Raw genomic sequence first — 25,176 nt, 5'->3', positions numbered from 1 at the left:
ATTTACTTCCAAGAAGGGATGAAAGCTGTTAACCTGGATGAAGAACAGCTGACTGAAACTCAACTCAGAAAAGACAGAAGTCCTCATCCTTGGCTCCACCCTCTCCACATGGAACGACTCCTGGTGGCCCTCCGCCCTCGGATATCTCCCCACCTCGACGGACCACGCACGAAACCTCAGCATCATACTAGACTCATCGCTCACAATGAACTGCCAGATCAACGCCGTATCCTCGAGCTGTTTTAACACCCTCAGCATGCTCCAAAAGACTTTCATATGGATCCCAACTGAATCCAGAAAAACTGTCACGCACTCGCTCATCAGCAGCAGACTGGCCTATGGCAACGCTCTCTATGCCGGAATCAATAAGAAGCTCCTTCCCAAACTCCAGACTGCCCAGAGCGCCGCAGCCAGACTGATCCTTGACATACCCCGTCACAGTCACATCACCCAATACCCAGGGGCGTAACAAAGGTTCCTGCATCCCCCGCAGTGCGGGGGCCCCCAAGCTCCAGGGGGGCCCCCTCAGCACTGCACTTCGGCCGGAGAGCTCCTGATAGAGTCCAGAGGGGTCCCCTCCACGTACCTTGCAGGGGGGCCCCCTCAATTATCATTACACAACTGCCAATACCTCCGTGATCTCCAGTGGCTTCCAGTCGAAAGAAGAAGAATCTTCAAACTCCTCACCTACGCATACAATGCCCTTCACAACACTGGACCCGCATACCTGAACAGCGGCCTCTCCTTCCACGCACCCAAAAGACACCTCCGATCAGCCCAACTCTCTCTGGCCACTGTCCCCCGTGTCAACAAGACCAGAACTGGAGGAAAGTCATTCTCCTACCGCAGCCAAAGCTTGGAACACCCTCCCTATCCTCCTCCGGCAATCTCCCACATTACCTGAGTTCAGGAAGGACCTCAAGACCTCACTCTTCGATGACCCCAGACCTCAACGGAGCCGCCCCCGTCAGCGCCTTGAGATCCTCACGGGTGAGTAGTTGCGCTTTACCAACCCTGATTGATTGATTGAATGTGACAGGACCCCGAGTTCAGAGCTGTGGAATACCCAGGTGCACTGAGGTCAGAAACACAGAATAAGTGGGAATTGCACTGCTCTGAGAGCCATAGAACATACATGAGCTCCAACAAGACGAGCCACGGATGCATAGGCCCAGAGTCGCATAAAGCATGGGAATCCTGGACCCAGAATACATAATACAAAGTTATCCTGAGACCAGTGCCAAAGAATACATCATACAAAGTTATCCTGAGACCAGGGCCACAGTAAACATAATACAAAAGTATCCCAAGACCAGGGCCACAGAATACATAATACAAAGTTATCCTGAGACCAGTGCCAAAGAATACATAATACAAAGTTATCCTGAGGCCAAAGAATACATAATACAAAGTTATCCTGAGACCAGGGCCACAGTAAATATAATACAAAAGTATCCCAAGACCAGGGCCACATAATACAAAGTTATCCCAAGACCAGGGTCACAGAATACATAATACAAAGTTATCCTGGGACCAGGGCCACAGAATACATAATACAACGTTTTTCAGAGACCAGGGCCACAGAAAACATGATACAAAGTTATCCTGAGACCAGGGCCACAGAACACATAATACAAAGTTATCCTGGGACCAGGGCCACAGAACATATAATACAAAGTTATCCTGAGACTAGGGTCACAGAAAACATAATACAAAGTTATCCTGAGAACAGGGCCCCAATACACATAATAAAATATTATCCCGAGACCAGGGCCACAGAACACAAAGTTATCCCGAGACCAATGCCACAGAACACATAATGCAAAGTTATCCCCAGACCAGGGCCACAGAACACGTAATAAAGAGTGATCCTGATACCAGGGTCACAGAATACATAATACAGAGTTATCCCGAGACCAGGGACACAGAACACGTAATACAAAGCTATTCCGAGACCAGGGCCACAGAACACATAATATGGTTGGGGACACAGAACACATAATACAGATTTATCCTGAGCCCAGGGCCACAGAATTCATAGGGATCTTGAGCTCAAGGCCATAGAGTACACAACCCAACTCACAACTCAGGGTTGAGGAACACACTGAGACGTTATGTTCAGGACACAGGGGGGTGGACTTCAGAGAACTACAGAGCACATGGACTCTCCAGCTCTTTATGGGTTCCAAGATCATGCATAAGGCCACCAAAAAGGTAACCTTAGCTTATGTTTGGCAAAGCTCATTCTCTGAAGGTGATTGGTAGGAATACGTATGGAAGAAATACTGTAAACGTAATAAATAAATACATTTTCTTTGACGTGATTTATGAGAAAAAAAAGTCTCAAACCCTGACAGGCGCGCTTGAAAAAAGGCTTCTCGCTTTAACAAGCACTGCGTGCTTGAAGAAAGTAGCGTGGACCACTGAGGGACTCAAGCACAGCCATGAATGGGCTACAGTGAAGTACTGGATACCCTTTGCAGTGAGGCTAATAAAGGCTACCACACAAGCACTTGTCCTGCTCGATCTCTCTGCTGCCTTTGACACGGTCGACCATTCTCTTTTGGTCGACCGTGTCAGGGATGCTGGAATCTCAGGTCTAGCCCTAAACTGGATCAACTCCTTTCTGGAAAATCGATCTCAGGCAGTCCGCACTGCTCAGTTCACTGCCCCTAGCGTTAAAATCTCTTGCGGAGTCCCTCAGGGCTCCTCCCTCTCTCCTCTGTTGTTTAATCTTTACCTTCTCCCACTTGTCCGAGCCCTGCAGGAGCGCAAAGTCTGTACTTTTAATTATGCCGATGATTTTCAACTCATCTTTCCGATCAGTAATTCTCCTGAATCGATCCATGCTTTTCAATCCACCATGTTGTTCATCAGTCAATGGATGAACGAGAACCATCTCAAACTTAATCCGGACAAAACGGAGCTTATCCTAACTGGTGGAATTGATAAAAATCCCTCGGGACCCCATTTCTGGCCCGGAGAACTGGGTCAGTCTCCTGTTCCCTCCAGCTCGGCTAAAAACCTTGGGGTGATCATCAGTCAAGATCTTACTCTGAAGCCTCAGATTAGTTCTGTGATCTCCTCCTGCTTTTTCCAACTTCGGAAAATAAAGAAGATTTGTAAATATCTCACCCACGATGATCAAATCCAGGTAATTATTGCCCTGGTCATGTCACATGTTGACTACGCCGATTCTTTATACTTTGGCATCCCTCTTTATCTCTCCAAACGGTTGCAGTTGATACAAAACCAGGCAGCGCGCCTAATTACTCATCTGCCTCGACATCATCATGTTACCCCCATACTGAAGCAACTTCACTGGCTGCCGGTTGCTCAGCGGTGTGCCTTCAAGATTGGATGTCTCATTTTCAAATCACTCAATGGTAACAATCCGAAATTTGTCAATAACATGATTAAAAAATATGCTCCCACACGCAACCTCCGCTCAGCACACAAAAACCTTCTCCTCACCTCCTCACCTCCTCTTTTAGACTCAAGCGCACCGGTGGTGTCAGGTTTTCAACCCTGGCCCCCTCTTTTTGGAACTCTCTGCCATCTGAAATTCATCTCTCCACCAATCTCCTTGGCTTCAGAAATCTCTTAAAAACATGGCTCTTCCGACAGGCCTTCTAAGTTTTTCTCAGGGACCTGGACTTCTGCCAAACTAGCGCCATGAAACCTCCCCGGTGTACATGCACTCTACAAATTCCTATTGACATGACATGACATGGAGCAGAGACCAGCTCATGGAGCAGGCGAGTCAGGAGAGTATCTGGGGCAGAGTGAGGGGGTGGTGCTCCCAGCCCAGTACTGTCCAGACCTTGCTACACGAGTGGCTAAATCAACCCCTGCCGGTAGCTCCAGCTGACATCTTCCCAATGCGCCCATGTTGCAGCATCTGCAGTGGTCTCTCTTGAACTAAAGGCGCCATGTTTCCCCCAGGGAAGTCTTATGTGCATGCCTCAAGCTGTTAATTGACTTTCACTGTACAAATGTGGCTCTTCAGACTTTTTGGAACTCTCTCAGCACATATTTCTTTTTGTGGAATACAAATTCCTAGACATCCACGTCTGTGAAGACTTCTGTGCAGAGACACGTGTGATGACACAGTCTGGTGTGAGTCCAGGTGCACGACTCCGTATCTGCACCTGTCCAGGTGGTACTGCCCCCTCTCAAGTCCACACTGACACACTCCGGGGTCCAGGTGGGCGGGCCGTGCATGCACAGCAGCAGAAGTGTCCCCCAGGTGGCAAGCCCTCGAGCTTGCTCAGTGGCTGTGTGCACACATTCAGTACGTGGCACCTCTGAAGACTGACATCCAGGGGGTACAGCTGCGTTGTTGGTAAAGTCACTGGAGAGTGGTGGGTGAGAGTACAGCTCTTACTGAGGGTGGATGAAGGGACATAATCCTACCTGTTCATTTGCACTGAGAGACCCATGTAGAGAACGCTTCCGCACCCACCATGCGACTGGTAACGCAGCTCGCGCATCGCTAATAGTTTATTGAACACTGATTAATCAAATACAAACTTTACTCCAATGACAGTGCCCCCATAACATTCCCGCATTATCAGTCATGCTTGTCAGAGGGATACATCACCTCACTCATGGTCTGGGTCCCACAGCCGTGAAATAAAAGAGCCTGAGCCATCGAGATGCCCCTTACTGCCCCTGTAACTACTCTTGCCAGCAGCCTGAGGAGGCCAGGTGGTACAGCAGCTTCTCCCAGGTGCAGACATGTGCCTGCCCCTGTGTCATCATGCACCGGTGGTCTGGCATGACCCACAGGGCCAAGAGGTCCTCTGCGGCACTCATGGTTTCACCCACCACCCCTACAGTTGTGTTGTCATAGGATCTGCTCCTGGCCAGGTCACTCTTGGAGGACTCTGACACTTCTTTACGGTGGGGTCGATGGCCAACCCTATTGGACCATGCTCAGGCGTGCTAGCTGAACTTCCCTCATCATCACAGACCTGCCACTGTCTGTGTGGCTGGAAGACCCATGGTGGCAGGCTGGCTATGCAGTGGAACACACATGAGTATGTAGTGACCAATCAATGCCAAGCGGAGGTGGCCAGCTCAGCCTGGGCTGGGCATCACCATAGAACAATCCAATCAGAAGGAACCAGTAGCATCAATGAACATAAATTAACTAAATCATAGTATTTGTAGGACACTTGAAGACTGAACACTTCAATAAGACTTTTTCCTAGACCTGGGTTACTGCTTTTTTGTTCCATCTCCGGACAGTTTTTCAACAACTTGGTAGGCTACAGTTAGGTTAGGCGCCATTTTGTATGCAAGAAGCAGTATAAAATTAAAAAAATAAAATATTCACTTGCAGAGCTTTGGTCATCGACATGTTTCGGCCACTGATGTAGGTGCGCTGCTGGCTAGACTATTGGCACTTATGCAGAAGAAGCCCAAGAGAATTGCACACTTGATTGTGTGCTGTTTTATGTTACATTATGTAATGTGACATTGTGCTATGTGGTGCTGGGTAAAATAATGTGTGCTCATTACCTTGAACAGTTCTGGGGCCTGCTTCTTGAGTTTTTCCATTTTCCACTCATTTTCACAGGGGTTGAGAGAAGAGGGTGGGGCAGTGCAGGAACACTTGCAGTCAGTCCCAGAGCTGACCGTTTCGACAGTGTAGAAGTCTTCTACCCTCAAGCTGCCATCTCTGATCCTGCTGCAGGCGTCTTTAGCGAGTGGGCGCAGAATGCACTTGCAGCGGCAGTCCGACCCTTCCGAAGTCATTCGAACCTGGTCAGTATCGCCAAAAACCTGTTAAGATACATAATGGGAATACTAATTTAAGAAAGACTGAAAGAAGTCCACAAAGAGACCTAAAATGTACAATAACATACAACTCTATTACTTGACCAGCATCTGTGTCTCAGCCAGTAGTGCAAATGTTTGGCCAGTGGCATCACCAAAGAATTCCAGTTGGGAATAAGAAGGCAGTTGGAACATACTTGACAAGAGCCTGACTGTCTGTTCAAAACCAGGTCCAAGAATCACTCTTCAGTTTTAACGTAATTCATGCGCTTCCTCTTTCATATTCTTCTTTATATAGTCTTAAATAAACAGAGGTTTAGGTTTATCTGGATCAATTGCAACGCCGGTTCTCATGTTATTTAATTTATGGTTTTGACGTTGTTCCCACATGAGGTTCCAATCACTAGCAATAGAACAACAACATTCAGATCCACGCGTCTATTGTGAGCCGTGAAAGCTGATATTTAGTAAGTGAAGCGTTAATAGAACCTTGAGCATTATTAGAACATTGGAATGCTGAGAGCTCCATTGAAGACAATCGAGTAGCTCCGGGCCAATAATGGCTGGTATAAGCCCAGAGCTCAAACATTCCAATGTTTATCTTCATACTTCTCCCTTTTTAATTTTGAACATTCTACCCTTGGTAGGTGGAATGTTCTAATAGCCTTATAGCCCTTCTGCTTCTGGCTATACTGGTTGTTAAAGGACCTCTCCCTCGTTATAGGCTCGCATCTGTGGGTTAGGCCTATAACTCAGGTTCAGGGCCTTTAACAACCATTATAGCCCTCGACAATAGGCTATAAGGCTATATTGACCTCTCCTCAGGATGCTAACGGTGGTGAGCATCCTCTACAGACTGCTGTTAATTGCCCACCCCATTATCATGGACCAGAGCTGAAGGAAAGGGATTATAGGAGGATAGGCAATTAATAGCTATTAATGTTCTGCAGCATGGAGGCAATATGACATTTAGGGGTCGATTACGATCCCATTGGGAAGGGCTCCGAAGCGGATTCGGGTTTACTGAATCCGAAACAGAGCCCTTGTTTCCGACCGAATCGAACCCAATTCCGAACGACCGAATCCGATGCATGGAAACTGTTAAGGCTGACCGAATCGGTTCCGAAAGCCATACGGACAGGTCGCATCTTTTGGAGCCGAATTGTACAGCTCTATAGACTCGGTTTCCGCGCAAGCGATTATGATGACCATTTCGGACAGCTGTTCCGAATCGGTTTCCCCGGAACAAATCAGCTGCCGGAATCTGTCTTTGGGGGTCCGTAGCAGGCACTCCTTCACCCGGGGCCTTCAGAATTGATGCCGTGAGGGTACCCGAAGGACCCCCCCTTTCCAACCATGCGCAATGTGGGAGGCACCAAGGGGGGCCCGCCACAGAGTGCACGATTTACCCCAACCACCGCTTTCTTCAAAGGGAGCCTGTGTTCTCGTTCGGAACACCGGCTCCCATTAAAGTCAATGGGAGTCCAAATAGTATCCGGAAGCATACCGATGCATCTAAATCGCTTGGTCGGACTCCCCCCGATCTAAGTAGTCCAGAAAGCATTCCGGAACCGAATCAGTCGGAATGCTTTCTGGACAAGATCATAATCGGCCGCTTAGTATCTGTCCCTCTAACTTTATCAATCGCAGGTAGATAAGAATGCCCATTGCCTCTCTCTGTTTTAATTTTTTCCACAGAACCTAGGATGCAGGCAAATAGGGTATGTAGTCTTCACCCAGCACTTTTGAACCTGTAGGACGTTATCACATAGATAAGTACCACCCAGGCTCCTTTTTGGTACTTTACCCCGGAGTACTTTACCATGCAGGTAAGTATTTTTTTTTTAAATGTCAAATTATTATCTCATTTAAAAAAGAGGGTGGGGGTATAAGGGTTAAGGGGTGGGTAAGGATTCTAGTTAGGAATGGTATAGGAGCGTAGAGGTAAAGGAATGCAAATGCTTTTAGGGTTATCGGGCAGGTTGTGGTAAAGGAAGGTGAGGGATTTTTAGTGTTCTAGGGTGGGTAGAGGTAAAGGGAGGTAAGGGGTTTTTAGGGCTTGTGGGAGTTAAAGGAAGGAAGAGGGCTTTAGGGTAATGGGGCAGGTAGAAGTAAATGGAAGTAAGGGGTTTTTAGGGTTCAGGATCGAATAGAGGTCAATGCATGTAAGGGTTGTTTAAGGTTAAGAGATGGTAACGGTAAAGCGAGGTCATGGGTTTTAGGATTCAGCAGCGGGTAGAGGTAGAGGTAAAGGATGGTAAGGAGTTTTTAGGGTTCATGGTGAAGAGAAGTAAGGGGTTTCTAGGGTCTAAGATCGAAAAGAGATAAAGGAAGGTAAGAGGTTTTTAGAGTTCAGGGAAGGGTAGAGGTAAAGGAAAGAAAGAGGCTTTTTATGGTTCAAGAGAGGAAAACGGTAAAAGGAGGTATGATGTGTGTACATATATATATATTCACTTAAAAAACCATAGGTTTCACACATGTTATAGTTAGCTGGACATTTCACTCGTAAAAAACCAATGAAATTCCCCCGTTATAGTTAGTGCAGGCAACTATAACTCACGCGACCGCAATCCTCTGCTGATGACGTCAGATATAGTTGCCTGCACTAACTATAACAGGGGAATTTCATTGGTTTTTTACGAGTGAAATGTCCAGCTAACTATAACATGTGTGAAACCTATGGTTTTTTTAAGTGAATTTGCAAGGTTTTTTAAATGCTAATTCGTAACTATAACGTGTGTGAAACCTATGGTCTTTTCAGTGAATTTGTACGTTTTTTTAAATGCTAAGTTATGTATTTATAAAAAAAAAAATTTCAGGTTTTTCACCGTGCGCGCACCGAGGGAGAAAAAAACAATTTTTTTTTTTTTTTTAAATCGCAAGGTGCACCGAGGTCCCACGGTTCGCAGTGCGTGCCGTGAGCGCGCGGTGTGCGCACCTCGCGATTTTTTAAAAAAAATAAAAATTGTTTTTTTCTCCCTTGGGGGTCCTTCTGTGACCCCCTGACCAAGGCTAGGGGGTCAGGAACTGTCCACTCTGTCCCCTCTTCACGTTCTCCACCTTTTTTTTTCACCCCCTCAGACTGCGAGAGACAAAATGGCGGCCGACACTTCCTGGTTTCGACCGATTCGAATGTTTACCGACATCTAACAACCAATCAGAATTGCGCTCGCGTGCGGCTGGGTGCGCGCACAGTGCGCGCACGGTGCGCGCGTATAGATATTGATATGCTTTTAAATGCTATTTTCTCAGGAAATACTGAACAGATTTACACCAGACCTGCAAAAGGCACTTCCTTGACCTTATGGCTACCTCTCTGCCAAATTTCACGTAATTCTGTTCAGCCGTTCGGGCTGTAGCTGCGACTAAAGGTCCTATGGAAAAATGCATGGGGAAAACGCGTTTTGGGACCCCCCCTTTTTCTCGGCCCCCGCTTGACGAATCACCCCGAGACTTTCAGGGTAGAAGCTGAGCGGAGCGCCCCATTAGTTTTGAAAATTTCGCGAGGATTCGTCAACCGGCGCTAAAGTTATTCAAAATAGAATTTTCAGATTTCCTATGGAAACACGGTCCTAACTATAACTATCTACTGGCGACCGCCAGTAGATAATATATATATATATATATATATATATATATGGCAAACCACAGTCCCAAAATCCTAATCCTTGGAACAAACCAGGTACGAACCACGATGTGCTTTTCAAAATAAGTGCTTTATTGCATTGCAGTCAGCATGACGCGTTTCGGCCGTGTCTCTCTCTCTCTCTCTCTCTCTCTATATATATATATATATATATATATATATATATATATATATATATATATATATATATATATATATATATATATATATGTACTTTTACATACAAAGGATATGCGAGTGAGATAGCGAGAGTGGCATGAATATCAGGAGATACCACTGTAACGTGTAGGTAAGGCATGCGCTGTGAAGCCCTGCGTTGTAACATCTGATATTCAGTGCTTACCAGGTCAGTCTTCCCCCACTGCACCCAGGTCTCCAGCAGTGCTTAACTATTTAATAAATGAAGAAGCTCAAAGTTTCTCTGAGCTGCTGGGGTTGTTTAAATGCCAGAGTTCGTGCTTACCTACCCTGTCTATTCTTGATAGCTTATCTCTGCCAGCGCCCTGCACTTCCAGTCTCTTTAGGTCACTCTTTGCAGGTTATTTTCCACCCCTTCTTCCTCTCTTCCTCACTGGCCGCTTATCCTTAACTTTCTCCTTCTGTACCTTTCTCTTTCTTCTTTTGGCTAAAAGTCTGATAGTGAAAAATAAATCCTGCTCTTCCAAAGTAAGTACCAATGTCCTTCACCTGACATCACCAGTGCACATTAAGCTCTGGTTTTTAGAGACTCAAGCAAAGAGGTGGAAGGTGGGTGACCGTAGGCCCACTTGTCCTGTTCTCTTAGGTCTCCGTTTACCCACGGGAAGTGACGGAACGAGGCCGATACTCTGAGGCATCAAGGGTCCCTTTCACTACTACCCGCAGTGAACAGGCGAATGTCAATCTTGGGTTGGGTGACGGAGTGTAATAGGCATGGTCCAGAGATGAAATAGTCCAAGTGCTCTGGGGGGGGTGGAGGGGTAGGTGTAGGACTGCCCCATGACTCCTCTTCCCCTACACAGCTGATGCAAGGGCAGAAGAGAAGCTCATGGGGGCAATTCACAAAATAAAACTCTAGATGGGTAATTATCAATAACAGAGCTCTCCACATTGTGGCTCCGAGTGACATCATAACCAAATTGAGTGTCACTCATGTTATCAAGTGGATGTGACTTAGAACCCTTGGTAGAAAACAACCCGGTTATTCGCAGTTACCCTTCTATAGTTCTATGTATTGATCTTAAATCATTCAAACAGCAGTGAGTGCTGTTTGGGCTTTCAGACTTCTGAGACTCGCAGTCCCTCAGCATGACAAGGAGGTCCATAGAGACAAGAAGCAGACGCAAAGCCCGTACACCGCCTTTAGGGAGGAAGGCATCAATTCTCAGGCGCACAGGTGCTGCAGACACTCATAACTCCATCCCAGCAGGGTTGGCTTATGTTTGACTCATTCCACATCCCTAATTCATGCATCTCTTGGAGAAGCTATACGCAGTTCGGAAGCGCCCCAAGATGTACCCGCCCATCTCTCACCTTCCATTCTCCCGAAAAAGACCTGCCGCTCCACTGGGGCGCGTAAAATCCAATATCCATCTCCAAGATCACACTGTGGAGTCATATCTTCAAGTGGGAGAGAATCTGCACTTGGCAATCTATGAAAAGAGCTCCTCTGCCCATTGGATGCTTTACTGGACAGCACGAGCGACCTCACACCTCGCCACTGGTTTTCACACAATCTACCGTGAAACTCTATTCAGCATCAGTGACATGAGGTGGGCCTCTGGCCCTTTCCTGGATTCAATCAAAGCAAGTCTCTCCATATGGAGATTTCTACTTTTTCCACCGTGAAAAGCATTTCTTGCAGGATGGCCCAGGGGTCCTCTCTGTCCCCATTCCTGTGCAATCTCTACATTGCCCATCTTGTCCAAGTTATCAAGGAATATTCCAAGTATACGCAGAAGACAGGTAGGGCATCTCCTTACTGTGCAAGATGTCTGAGGGACACATTTACGCTTGGATGCAGTAGAGCTAAGAGCACCAGGCTGTAGCTAAGTCGTAGCCCTGGTTGATGAAAGTGTAATGTGGGCTGACCTTCGGGCTCCAGTGCTTCCGCATTGATGAAACAGTACTATGGGGCATATTTACAATTAATTGGTGCAGCGCGGACCCGCAAGCAGTTTTGCTGCCCAAGCTGCGTCACTTAAAAAACAAAGGGATGTGCCATATTTACAAGGCTATGAAGCACCCCTGTGCTTTTTCCTGCGCTGGCACAAAAACAGCAGCCGTGCACCATGCAGGCACCCTTGCACCACGGCTTAAGGGTGCCTACGTTGGAGGGATGATTGTTGTTGTGCAGGAAGAGACACCTTCCTGCACAAAAACAATCGTTAATGGTGTTCTGCTCCTTCTATGTGTGCTGCAGAATGCAGCAGGAACAGAAAGAGCAAAAACAAGGAGAAATTACATTATTTCTCCTCGTTGCACCACTTTAATGCCTCCCCTGGAAAAGCGTTTGTTTTTTAGAAGTGCCTCAGATTTAAGAATCCTTGTAAATCGGGGCAGTGTTAAAAAGCCATGCATGTTGTATAGGAACACCCACAGCAACACCCAAGACACACCCCTTTTACGCAGAGTAGTGAGTGAAAGAGGCCGTTGCAAATATGGGCCAGCACACAATGCCCCGGGAGTTCCGGTGGCGCTAGGGGCTTGTAAAAAATGCCCCTATTTTCCCTGTGAACCTAATGGGGCTGTGAATTGTTAGTTCTGATGGTGGCACCAAGGGCCCACTGAAGGTTATTAAGCACTCTACCATAGCACCTTGTGCAGAGTTCCTCCATCTCCTGTCTGATCCTTCACTGCCTGGGTAGAAGTGATGTCCCGTACATGAACCAGCAACTACACTCGTCCATACAAGAACAAAGTGAAGCTCGCTAAACCTGGTCACAGCACACCTAGGCTATTGACTTGTTGACTAGCTGGCCCACCAAAGAGGCAAGCTCGAACCCCTCAAAGACAAGCTATTCAGGCCACCAGGCTTGGCCTCATCTAGGAAAAGACGACCAACTGGTCTGCTGGGGCAGGGTCAAGTGAGTCAGCGATGGGACAGTTCCGCAGATGGGGCACCTGAAGTCTACCAGATCTTCCAAGAAGTACTTGGCGGGTGACGCTCCCATCACAGATGCCATGGCTAGGGGCCAGTTTTAGAAGGATTTTGACAACATCTTCACTTTTAGTGGGATTTCACTGTATTCCTCTATAATGATGACACCGTGTACTGCACCTTTTGTTATGGTATGATTCTATAACAAGAAGTGTATTTACTTTAAGTAGGAGCGGCTAGTCGTGCACTTGCTAGTTGCTGGAAAGATAAAAACCCTCCAGAACTCCCTGGATGGCTTGCGGAATCCTTGCAAACTTCTGGATTTGAACTTTTCATTGCGAGGCGTTGCACGAATTTGCAAAACAATCCTAACCTAGATGTTTCTTAAAGCGTGCCCAGGATGCCTGGCTCTTCCAGCCTATCATCGTTTTTGCTTGGTATGATGCTAAAGACCTGGAGACCACTTTTTCTCTTCCGTTCATCCCTCTCTGCTCTTTCTGCACGTCCCTTTGGTGTTGACTGTTAAGGGGTAAACATCTGTTAATTAGAAGATAAATCTTCCAGACCCATTTAATCTCGCAATCTCACATTTGTATTGACCCCAGAGAGAACCGTGGTCGGTACCCTATGGCTGATGGTTAATAATTCTGACCAGGGCGGATGTGGTGTATTTTCACTTATGATCAGTGGATCCAGGAAGTCCCCGGATTCAGCTGGAACCAGGAATTGATGCCAAGAATGTTTACAAAGGACCGCATGTCCAGCCAGCATTTCATTCTTCACATGCTGTTGGGCATTAACAGCTGTCATTGTACCTTCAGCCTCGTAATGCACCCTCGTACATTGACCTATAATCTAAGGGTGGTCAGTTAGCAGCTGTTAACACCCTCAGCAGAGGGCAATAATGCTTGATCTCAGTATTACAGTCTTGGTTAAAGCGTCTTCTTTCCTGGCACGTTCACCACGGATTCCGCACAATTCAAACATGAATGTCCAAAGCCCTTGGAGTGGTCCAGGAATTAACACTTTTATCATTTACTGTAATTTGTATCTGAGGCCCCAAAGGGAGCCAACATTGTAGACTGGCTCCGCCTCAGTTCTGTCAGTTTCTGTAAACAATCCAGTTGTATCTACGGTTATTGTCAACAGTGGGCATCTGCCACCCTAGGGGTTTCGTAGCCTAGAGCACAGAACTGTGGCCACCCCTTTGCCAACTCTCGATTGGCTGCAGCGATGGTTCTAGTTTGGCTCCTGCCCAAAATATGGGACTGTTTATTCATGGAAAAGTCCACAAACCTTCCCTGTCTTCCACCCCTTTGTACACATTCAAGACTCCTTGGCGAACACATGGCCACTCCGCAGAGACCTGGACCTATCAGGACTGACCCTCAACCATCCCAAACTAGTCACCCTCACTACCCCTCTGCCTGGGCGCCAAGAGCTGACCCAATGCCGTTTCCTTCCTCTTAGCCACTGAATTTACAGACAAAAAATCACAAAAAATGACTTTTCACCTCTCTGCTCATTATGACAACAATGTAGACGGATCCAATGATAATCTGGATATGCTTTTACTAAATAAAACCTTTGTTTTCTATAGCCCTTCATTCCACACGTCTGCCGCTAGTAAGCACTGAAAATAACATGTCACTATTTACCAATTAAATCGTACTCAATTTATCGGCCTCAGAAGGATGGAAGTCTGTGCCATCCATGCTGGGGTTTGAACCTGTGATTTGTTAGCCACTATTTGCTTTAGCACCGTGGGGCTTGTTTATGAGATTTAGGCGTAGGGCAGCGCAGCAAGATTGCAGCGCAGCAAGGCACCTTGCTGTGCTGCCCTACGCCAAAGTGAAAGGGCAGGAGTGCATCCTAGTTGAGCAGTACAGTGCATTCCTGTCCTTTCTCCCGGTGCCGTTTCGACAGCCTAGCACCAACGTAGGCACCCATGCACAATGCTGTATGGCTGCCTCGGTTGCAGGCAGGATTGTTTTTGTTTTTTGTGCAGGAAGGAGCACCTTCCTGCACAAAAACAATCCTCAAGAGGCATTTTCCTCTTTCCGCAGCACACATGGAAAGAGAAAACAAGCATTGGCATAGCCAATAGGTCTCGCCTTTAGGATCTTATAATTGTTTAGCCATGCAACAGTGGGTGTTGTTGCACTAAGGATATTGTGCTGTATAACTAAATACTTATAAGGTCCCAAAAGCGAGACCTTTTGGCTATGCCAATGCTTGTTTTTCTTCAAATCATTTGTTTGCTTTTTCATCACGTATCTACTGTTGCTAGACACAGGCACACAATGGACATTGTACTGTTCCTTCCAGCCGTGTCTCACAAGACCAGGGAAGTGACAGAAATGTCATAGCAAATGTAAAGCAGAACGCGGTATGCATGGACGAGGGCTGCTAGATAAGCATACCTACTCATGCACCAGCTAATCGTGGCCTTCAAGCGCACACCTGGCCTCAGACATGTACCTCTTGTGACCTACGAATACAGTCAATAGAAATGCACAAAATATTCTGGTTGCTAATGTTTGATAAGACGTAGCTTTTAGCAGACTTCAACCAGCAGTTGAGGCGGTACGGGGGAAACATGAGAGTCATATCTTTCTTAACTCCGACAGGAGACATTAACTGTGGAACCAACCATACATTAATAGCAGACTCCAGACTCCACTGCCCCTTTGGAAAGCCGGTCACACCAAGCAGTCTTCCCGTCAGCGTGTTTGGAGGCGGGAACCTCGTGTGTGCGGAAAGTTCTTCCGTGCCTTTGATCACTGTGCAGCCCTGACAGACATGCCAGCCAGGCACTCTCATCGGCTGATGGGAGGGGTCTGGACGTCTCGAGTGACGGCTTCCAAGCTGCGCAGTGTCTGCCATCAATCACTGCTTATTCCAGTATGAAGTAGAAACTGTTTTGTGTCATGGCAAAATTAACAAGAAAGTTTGAAAAAGAAAGATTAAAAAAGCAACGAATCATCAGGAGACATTGGTATACAAATGCGAATACCTCGAAATCAATGAAGTAACGTGTGACAGTGACAATAACCGTGTTCACTGTTTCTGTCATGTTACTGCCAAAATCAGGGTTTGCTGCAGGCACAAAGTAATTGTGTCAGACAAACTGAAATCAAAGATGTTGAGATGTTGAAAAATAAGAAAAACCTAAAATGGCAGAGGGAAGAGAGACGAAAACACTTTCCCCTGAACCATATCAGGGGCGGCCTTAGGCATAGGCAAGCTGTGCATCTGCACAGGGCCACCAAACCCCAGGGGCCACCACGAGGAATCGTATACAATACATATTTGTGGTGGCCCCTGGCAGGGATTTGGCGCATGAACGACTGAGGCGTGCTAAATCCAATGTGATGTACGCTGAATGGTTGTTCCTATACTCTTTTCCTTTCTAACCCAGTCTCGTCTTTGTGTGGGGTCGGCCTTGTTTCGGGCTCTTCTGGTAGGTCTTGTGCTTGTTTAGAACTTTTTTTCCAGGAGAATCGAGCTTGTTTTAATAGTCCAGATCTGGCACCTCCGGATGCTCGCATGCGCGCGCATGCGCAGTGCCCGCGAGTCCTGCAGCGAAGGGGTTACAGAAGCACCACGCATCACTGGCGGCAGGAGGGGTGGCAGCACCCGTGCCTGGTGTGCAGCGAGCAGCACCGAGACCGGCCGAGGCCATGCACCAGCGTGCCTAGAGACCCTGGGCAAGAAAGGCCGCCTTGCAGAGGATAGCATGCCAGTGTGCAACCTTTGGTGCCAGCTGCGAGGTGAGCAGCCCGAGGGTCAGGGCATGGGGAGGGGGAGTGAGTCAGCGTGTGCCACTGCAGAGTGAACCCGAGGGAAGGTGAGCCATTGGACAAGGGTGTGGGGAGCCCTGGGGAGGAGGGCAGATCAGGCGTAGGAATGTATCCCAGCTCGTGGGGGTGAGGAGCCGGGGGCGTGGGGAAGGTTGGGTGAGGATGTTATTGTAGATGGTGTGTGCTTTGGGTCTGGGTGGAGGTAAGCCATGTGAGGTGGCGAGCTGGAGGTATTCTGGTGGTCATGGGAAGGGAGGGCATGATGAATCGTGAGAGAGAGGCTCTCTCTCACGATTCATCTCTGAGACGGCGCGGGTCGGAGGGAAGAGTGAGTCAGGAGTGCAGGGGCGGTGTTTACTTGTGGCTGAGGGGAGGCATGGTGACTTTTGGAGGTGTAACTTGGGAGGCACGGTCGTATTGGGGGGAAGAGGAGAGCAGGGTACGAGGTGTTAGACGTAATGTTAAGGATTCATTAAAATGATTACAATTACTTATCAACAATCATGAAAACAGAGTATGAAGCTGATACTTGTGATCTAATGAGTGGATCTGCCTGCACAAATCTTTTAAAACATCGAGTGTTCGAATGTACTTGGCATTTGGTTATGTCTGTTTATATGGTGTTGAGGCAGACATGAAATGCAAGCACCTATGGATGGACGCCTGGAATAGGATGGCAGTGCCTACCCATGTTAAATCAATCTAATGCCCTTTTGCAGAGACCTTGGTAGGAGACTGGCTTCTTGATCATTTCTTTAATTACATTCCAGTGCTTGTCATGTGACTAGCAGAGAAAACTAGTTTAACTAGTCCTCAGTTTGCAATTGGTGAAGCAGCCTTCTCTGTCCATACTAGGGGCATAGTTACCATTGGTTCAGCAAGTACAGTGGTACTGAGACCCAAAACCCTCAGGGGCCCATTGAACCCTGATAATTGCTATATTTTACTTCCTGAGCAGCAGCCAAAGGGGCCATTTTCTTTGCTTATGCCATGGCCCATGGGGTCGTTGGTACGCTGTGCTAGTGATTCGTACGTCTGCTTGAAAGTTGTCTCCTGACTGGATGTTCCTTGCACATTAATTTTGCTTCAGTGAACCTCTAGTGCCTTTTCATAGCCTTAGGACTCACTGTAAAACAGGCGCTGACGACCATAAAGAAGAACAAAACAATGATGATATCCATGAGCAGAATGATACTCATGATACCAATGAAAATGAACAAGGTGACTCTGAAATTGATACAAACATGCAGCAATTACCAACTCAGGATGAGGATTATTACAAAAGACCCTCAGACAGAGAAACTGAAACATCATTCATCGGTCCATCAACATCTGGCATTCTGAAGGAGGTTCAGAGTTTACAGACGGATGATGCTGGTATTGAAAAGGAAGCCAAAGAGCAAGACCATGTTACAGACCCATGTTCTGAATATGATTTATGTGATTGGAGGGATCCTACTTTGTTGCACAAACTCTCTTACGGACGTGCAACGTGTTTTTCTTGTTGAAAGGGGTCCCTCCAGAGACCCAGATTCTAAAACAAAGTATCCAAGTGATGAGCACTCAAAAAGTAAACGTCGTTTTTCTGTTACCATGTTACTGGTCATCTAACGCCTTTTCTGGACGTTTTATTAAAACACCTTCCTGAGCTCTGCCCCGCCCGGACCCCCTCTTCCGGGGCCCCCTACCTGTGCTCCCTGCACAGGGCCACCATGAGCCGCCCCTGACCATATTTTGAAGTTTGGACAGGAAGAGAACACCCCAAAAAGGGATATATGCAGAGTAAACACACTGCAAAGATGTGAAGAGTTGACATGGTAAAAAACTGAAAGACTACAAAAGTGAAAGTGATCGCGATCAAGCGTGGCGAGCGATGCGCTTAATGAGCATGACGAGGAAAGCCATATGGCGCCTCTGCTCGTAAGCGCGCGCCGGCGCACATGCGCGCAAGCTGTAGGCCGGCCATGGTAGCATTTTTTTAAGCCCTTTCGAAAAGTCTCGCCAGTCCAGCGCATGCGCTGGGTCAGGCGAGACCTAAAAAAGGAGAAATAAAGATATTTTTCCTCCTTACACCTCACCTCGGGAGGTGTAAGGATTCAGCACTTTCTCAAGTGTACATTACTTTCTAAATCTGGGGCAACACCCATTGAATGCCTCTTGGGCGTAGAGTAAAGCGAAACAGCGATTTGCACTGCAATGCCTTACTCAAGATTTATGAGGACACTCAAAGCCACACAGGGAGGCTTTGCACTTTACATGGTGCAAAAGTGACGCAGGGCTCTCGTACGTAAGCCCCTGAGTGTTAAAGTCGCTGTGCCATCCTTCCAGCTATTAAGAAATGTTTTCTTGGGTATTTAGGGGCATATTATCAAGCCAGGCGATAAAATTATTGCCGCTTTAGCGGCAGAAAACTGTCGCTAAAACGGCGATAATGGGCTTGATAATATGCTCTATGGAATACCAATTGAAGCCCATGTTAAATGTGAAGGACATCTAACATGGGCTTCAATTGGAATTCCATAGAGCATATTGTCAAGCCCATTATCGCCGTTTTAGCGACAGTCTTCTGCTGCTAAAGCGGCGATAATTTTATCGCCTGGCTTGATAATATGCCCCTTAGAGAGCTGGGACCTAGCTTCCAGAGGTGACAGGGAGATGTGTATAGAAAGGGAGAATTGAGTAAAGCTTAAGAGCACTGGTTGGGGTGCCCCTTCAAAAAGTGGGGTTCGGCTCTTTACTGACTTGCAAGAGGAAGGGCGCGCCTTGGATTGGCTGGGCAGCATGTCTAGAGCCAGAGGCCCGCTTTCTCTCTCTTGCAGTGTGCTTGATTAGGCCAGTTTCTGTGTCAGGAAGTAGGTGAGGAAGGAAGTAGGTGAATTTGTCATCATTTCCTTCTGGGCCTGGCTAAGAATTATTTATGAGGCAAAACAATTACACAACAAGGCAGCGTGCCCGGGATAAAGCGCTCCAAAGCCTTCCCAGGGGTAGCAAGTGCTATATAAATGCAATCAAAATACACTGCATTGGTGTGGTCCCGAAGAGCGCTTCTGGAATGTGACGTCCTTTCTTCGGCACGAGCCGGGGTGGTCTGTTGATCCTGTGAGGCTTACTAGACACAGGCCTACAGGTTGGTGGGCTCGAAAACCTATAGTGCAGTCATTTATAGCATTGGAGGTGGCCAGCTGGACGCGATCATGCTGCCCGTTGGATGGCCATGTGAAAGGATGCGGTGCAGAAGGACACGTCCGCCATCACTTGGCGTCAGGTGGTTGTTGTGGAACAAGCATCTTTGTCCTCATGTGACTCTGATGCTGTCCAAGTGTGCACGTGGGTGTGGGAGGTGAAAGGTGAGATCACCATGAAGTTTAGCATGTGCACTGCTGAGAGGATGTAGGTGTGTTTGCATCAGTTGAACGGATGTGCCTCTGAGGTGTTCAGGTCCTATCTAACCCTGTGGCTTGCAGCGCTGTTGTGCACGCGTTGGTGTCTGGGTTGTGTCTGATCTGTATAATGTGTTGTACTGTGCGGCGAGTGTATTGTGACCCATATATGCCTTTGCAGTGACTAACAATTAGCGCCTAGAAGACTGCAGCCCTGGAGGGCGCATGGCAGTGGCATGAGCATGGCATTGGTCGGGGTGCCAGTGTTTTATTCTTTAGATGGCTTAGAGCTCTGTTGTGTGCATGTTTTTGGCCGGAAGTTGCGCCTTACAAGACATATATGTGCTGCACAACAAAGGTACTTTTTGTGACAAGAAAACGCAAATGATGTGGCATATTATGCTGTGAAAGGTAGTGCGCGTGCCGCGTTCTGTGACGTTGCTGTTTACCCATTTAGGCTTTTAACGCACAATCATAGAAAAAGAATATTAACATTGGAGAACATAATATAGGTTCCTAAATAAGACTTAATATTCAGTGGAATTCACCAACCTTCGATGGTGCTTTGCGTGCAAGAACAGGTACCCACTCTCGTTTTCTTGAGGCCCCCGTAGCATGTGTATTAAGACTAGTAACACCCCTCTTCCAGGCCCCACCCCCACCTGGCCGATCCACACACCGACTCCAAACGCCTGCTCCAGAGACTAACCTGAACTTAGAATGCAGGTAAACACCGCTAGTCAATGCCAACAATCTTCATTACCCACGGGCACCAATAAATAGTACTGTTTGTGGCATGCCCTGCTACCACCTTCATCTGCTGGTGCCAAGATGCTGAGTTTCATGGCTTGGCAGCCTTCTGAAGACTGCACACGCCCTAGGCGTTTGCCCTGGGCACCCCACTACACCTGGCAGATTGCAAACCTTGCTTGGCATCCGCAGAATGCCAGTCTGCCCCATGAGGGCCGCCAATGAGGGAGATGATGCTAACGTCCGCGCCAGCCTCCTCGTCCGGCTCGTGCACGCTCAGGGGGCAGGGCAGGCGCACCAGTGTCAGGGATTTGTGAAATCGATGGCAGGGGCTGAGCTGCGAGGCCAGGAACGCGCATATTTTATATTACACAACAGAACAAACGTTTGCCATGCATAGTTCACGGATTGCGAAGCTGGCGGCGCCCTCTCGTACCCGCTTGGCTCGTGAGGGGTGTGAATGATTTGTTGACGCACAAGCCGATGCCTTGACTTCAGGAACAGGGAGGCAGCCGAGACCTCAGGGACGTCTTCTGCACGCGCACGTGTGTATGTCCCGTCTCCGCCAAGAGCTAAGATTCAGGGGCAGATTTACAAGCCCCTTGCGTCACTTTTCCCATGTTAAAAATGACGCACAAGTGGCGCGAGGGGCTTGTAAATCTGCCCCAAAGAATCAAAGGCTGCGGTGTGGGAGGAGGTGGCCTCACGGACTGCCACCCCCCCCCCAACCTGGGGGCCAGAGATACCTGCGTCTGAATAACCGCACTCTGGAGCCGGGGGAGTGAGAGCTCTGAGACAATCAAGGCAGCCCGGTGTGGGAGGAGGTTGGGGAGGAGCCTCATGGACTGCCACCCTCCCCAACCTGAGGGCCAGAGATACCTGCGTCTGAATGACCGCACTCTGGAGCCGGGGGAGTGAGAGCTCTGAGACAATCAAGGCAGCCCGGTGTGGGAGGAGGTTGGGGAGGAGCCTCATGGACTGCCACCCCCCCCAACCTGGGGGCCAGAGATACCTGCGTCTGAATAACCGCACTCTGGAGCCGGGGGAGTGAGAGCTCTGAGACAATCAAGGCAGCCCGGTGTGGGAGGAGGTTGGGGAGGAGCCTCATGGACTGCCACCCTCCCCAACCTGAGGGCCAGAGATACCTGCGTCTGAATGACCGCACTCTGGAGCCGGGGGAGTGAGAGCTCTGAGACAATCAAGGCAGCCCGGTGTGGGAGGAGGTTGGGGAGGAGCCTCATGGACTGCCACCCTCCCCAACCTGAGGGCCAGAGATACCTGCGTCTGAATGACCGCACTCTGGAGCCGGGGGAGTGAGAGCTCTGAGACATTCAAGGCTGAGAAAGAACTTTGTGCCCGGTGTAAAGGAAGCGGAAACAGACTCCACCCAACAATGGAGAGGCCTGCACCCTCGAACCCGCGGCCTATCCCTCTAACCGAAAGCACAGTACATGTCATACCCCCTCCCCTCACCCTCACCACACCCAATGGACACACTGCAGTCTATATGATCCGGTGTGCCAGGGTGCCATGGCAGCCAGAGCTCAGGTGTTAGAGACGCTGCCCCGCCTGATGACCCTGCGCCATGCTTAGAGGGATTAGCAGGGTGTAAGGCTGCCATGAAATTTGTACCCCACTTTTTTGAACAGGAAGTACTGTGCCCTGACATGTTGAAAAAGATCCCCCAGCATGTTAGGCTGACAAGATTTGTGGGGCACTGACAGGAATGCACCCCTACCTACAGGTAGGGTGACCAACTGGCATGGGTGCAAATTCAGGACAGGAGGTCAAAATTCAGGACAAAACATCGGGACTAAAGGTAAGTTTTACAGACAAGTCAGAGGAGGTCGCACAATAGTATATAAGTAAGTAAATAGACAACCAATTAAGTAAAAGTCTAAATAAGTTTATATTAAGTTGAGACCATCGTGCACTTCACAGTTTTTCAACATGCCCTCAGCTTGCTACCTTAGATGATTCAACACTCGAATCTCGCTCCAGCAGGTACATTAGACACCAGACAATGGTGAACTACACCGGAATATAAGTGAGGCCGCTTCTATTGTTGATTGAAAACTACTGTAAATCCAAGGAACTTTGCAGTGCCAGCCCCCAGTAACAAAACCGCCCCCCCTTTCCAGCCTCCCAGAGAAACACGCGATGCCCGGTCCGGCCAGTTGGGCCTTGCTACCACCCTCCAATGGTGCCCCTCATCTTCACATAGACCCTCTCTCATGTGTATTTAATTTCTTTTTTGTGCCACTCATCCCAAGAATGTAGGGCAGGGTGTCGGAGTGTGTTATATCACACACACATTATATAGAGACAATGACTCATATAAACGTGAAAGTCAATGTATAGGAAATGGTACTTAAGATAATGGGTGTTACAAGGTGTAATCATTCTTTTATCTATCATTCAGTCTTTCACCATTCATTCTGTCCTTCCATCTGTGTCCATATATTTCTAAACATATTCAACCATTTGCAAACCTATCTACCATGTATCCTTCCATCCATCATTTCACTCATCCATCCCTCCATCCACCCTTTCACTCATCCATCTATTATTCATCAATCCACCTTTTCACCCCATCCATCCATACACTCATCCATCCACTCTTCCACCGCTCTATCTATTCACCTATCCATCCAGTTATTTACCCTTTCACCCATTCAGCCGTCCTTTCACTTACTCATCCATCCACCCAGTCATATATCCTTCCACCCATTCACCCTTTCAGTCATTCATCCTCCCTTTCTCTCTCCATCTCCTTTCACTTATCCATCCATCCTTCCACCCACCCACCCATCTACTCATCCCTTCATGAATCCATCCATTGACCCTATTACTCATCCATCCTTTCACTCATCCATCCATCCGTTCTCTCATCCATCCACCCTTTCACTTCTTCACTCATGTATCCAAACTTTTGTTCCTCTACCCCACTTTCACTCACTCATCAATCCTTACATCTACCCTTTCACTCATCCATCCATCCATTCACCTTTTCACTTATCAATTCATCAAGCCATCCATCCTTTCACTCATCCAACCACCCATTCACTCACCCATCATCTACCCTTTCACTCATCCATCCATCCTTTCACTCCCCCATCCATCCTTTTACCCATCCATCTATCCTTCCACCCATAGATCCATCTATTTACCTTTTCTACCATCCTTCCTTCCACTCACTCACTCATCCATCTATCCTTTCTTTCATTATCTAGCCATTCACCCTTTCATTCATTTATACATCCTTTCAGTAATTCATCCAGCCATTCACACATTCCTTTACTTATTTACTCACCCACCTTTTCACATTATGAGCTGAGCCTTTGTCTGCAGAGTTTCATACAGAAGGGGCCCATCAAGAACTTCACCTCGCTGTAGTTCCTAAAGCAAGGGGTTGGGTGCTGGGAGGGCTCACTATACCCCTGTACATAGGCATAGAAGTCATGAGTCATGCATGATGCACAGTGCCAGGACGTGCGGCGACTGTGACATGGTGTTGTATCCAGGGCTTTAAGTGGGGTAAAAAAAACTGGGGAGGTCTCTTCAAACGGGGTGTTCGATGTAATTAAGGGCGTGGATTAAAACGCCTAGGCTAAAAATCTGTGCTTAACATAGTGTTCCGTTCGACTGGTATTATGCTATTTCTGTCATTGCATCCAGAAATATAATACAGCAAGTATCATTACACCAACAACAAGCCAGGACTATTGGCCTTGTCAATGGATGCTAGTTGCTTAAAATAAAAAAGCAGCAACCATGGCTTTGTTGAATATAATATTGAAAATGTGTCAGTTCTAAAATGATGAGATAGTGAAAGAACTATATAACCCATTCTATTTAACTTGTTTCACCGGCTTCTTTATATAAACTGCTTTCTCACGTTGCAGCATGGGCGTTTTACCTTTTATCCATCTAACAGAATACCCTGCTGTACTCTGAGGCAGGAGGAGGCCACTGCATGCACTAATACTCCAGACTGCACCATTGTCATTCTGTATGTGGCAATCAGCCACAGACAGAATGACAATGGACGGGTGGGGCTGCTCTTGTGCTCTAGGAGGAGTGCGAGGCGGCCCCATCAGGGGGCTGAGGCTTCTCGCAGGGGAGCAGTGCTGTAATGGCCATAATTACAGACAAATGGCGTCCGTAAAAGGGATCCTCACGGGCAACGGACCTGAGGTCCAAATTACGGACAGTCCATGAAATTTACAGACGGTTGGTCACCCTATGACTACCCCCCACCCCCGGTAATGCCGCGAGGGCCGTGTTATGATAAATGTAGGGGATCTTTCTAAAAGCAGCTCCCTGGCATGCAATGTGTTGGGCACGGTCCGCAATGGCCAGGGGGTGATGCAGGGTATCTTGTGCAAACCCTTTATGTGCATAGTGCCTTGATATGGAGAACAAGAGCAGAGAAAGAGAGAGACACACAGTAAGGGTGAGGAGGGAGAAAAAGACACATAGAAAGATACTGGATATATTTGTGATTGCATGAGTATTCGTGTGTGTGCGTGTCTGTGTAGGTGTGTGTGTTGGTGTGTGTGGTAGTTTATGTGGGCGTGCGTGTGGTAGTTTGGGAGTGTATATATGTTTTTGTGGACATGTGTGTGTGGTACTTTGTGTGTGCATGTGTGTGTGGGCGTGTGTGTGGTAGTTTGTGTGTGTTTGTGTGTGTGTGGTAGTTTGTGTGTGTGTTGCAGGTTCTAGGGTTCCCAC

At 47.8% G+C, this 25,176-nt stretch overlaps 1 protein-coding gene across 1 annotated transcript in view; it reads right to left on the bottom strand.

Annotated features, from left to right (window-relative positions):
- The window catches only part of OLFML2A (olfactomedin like 2A), a 262,018-nt gene that overhangs the window by 123,312 nt on the left and 113,530 nt on the right, over nucleotides 1-25,176 (bottom strand). The window contains exon 2 of the mRNA XM_085613763.1: nucleotides 5,527-5,790. Coding sequence (XP_085469889.1) covers nucleotides 5,527-5,790 — 264 coding nt within the window. The remainder of the gene's footprint in view (nucleotides 1-5,526; nucleotides 5,791-25,176) is intronic.

The sequence above is a fragment of the Triturus cristatus genome, chromosome 1_2 (genome assembly GCF_964204655.1).
Source record: "Triturus cristatus chromosome 1_2, aTriCri1.1, whole genome shotgun sequence".
Taxonomy (NCBI): domain Eukaryota; kingdom Metazoa; phylum Chordata; class Amphibia; order Caudata; family Salamandridae; genus Triturus; species Triturus cristatus.
This window is presented reverse-complemented; position numbering and strand designations above follow the sequence as displayed.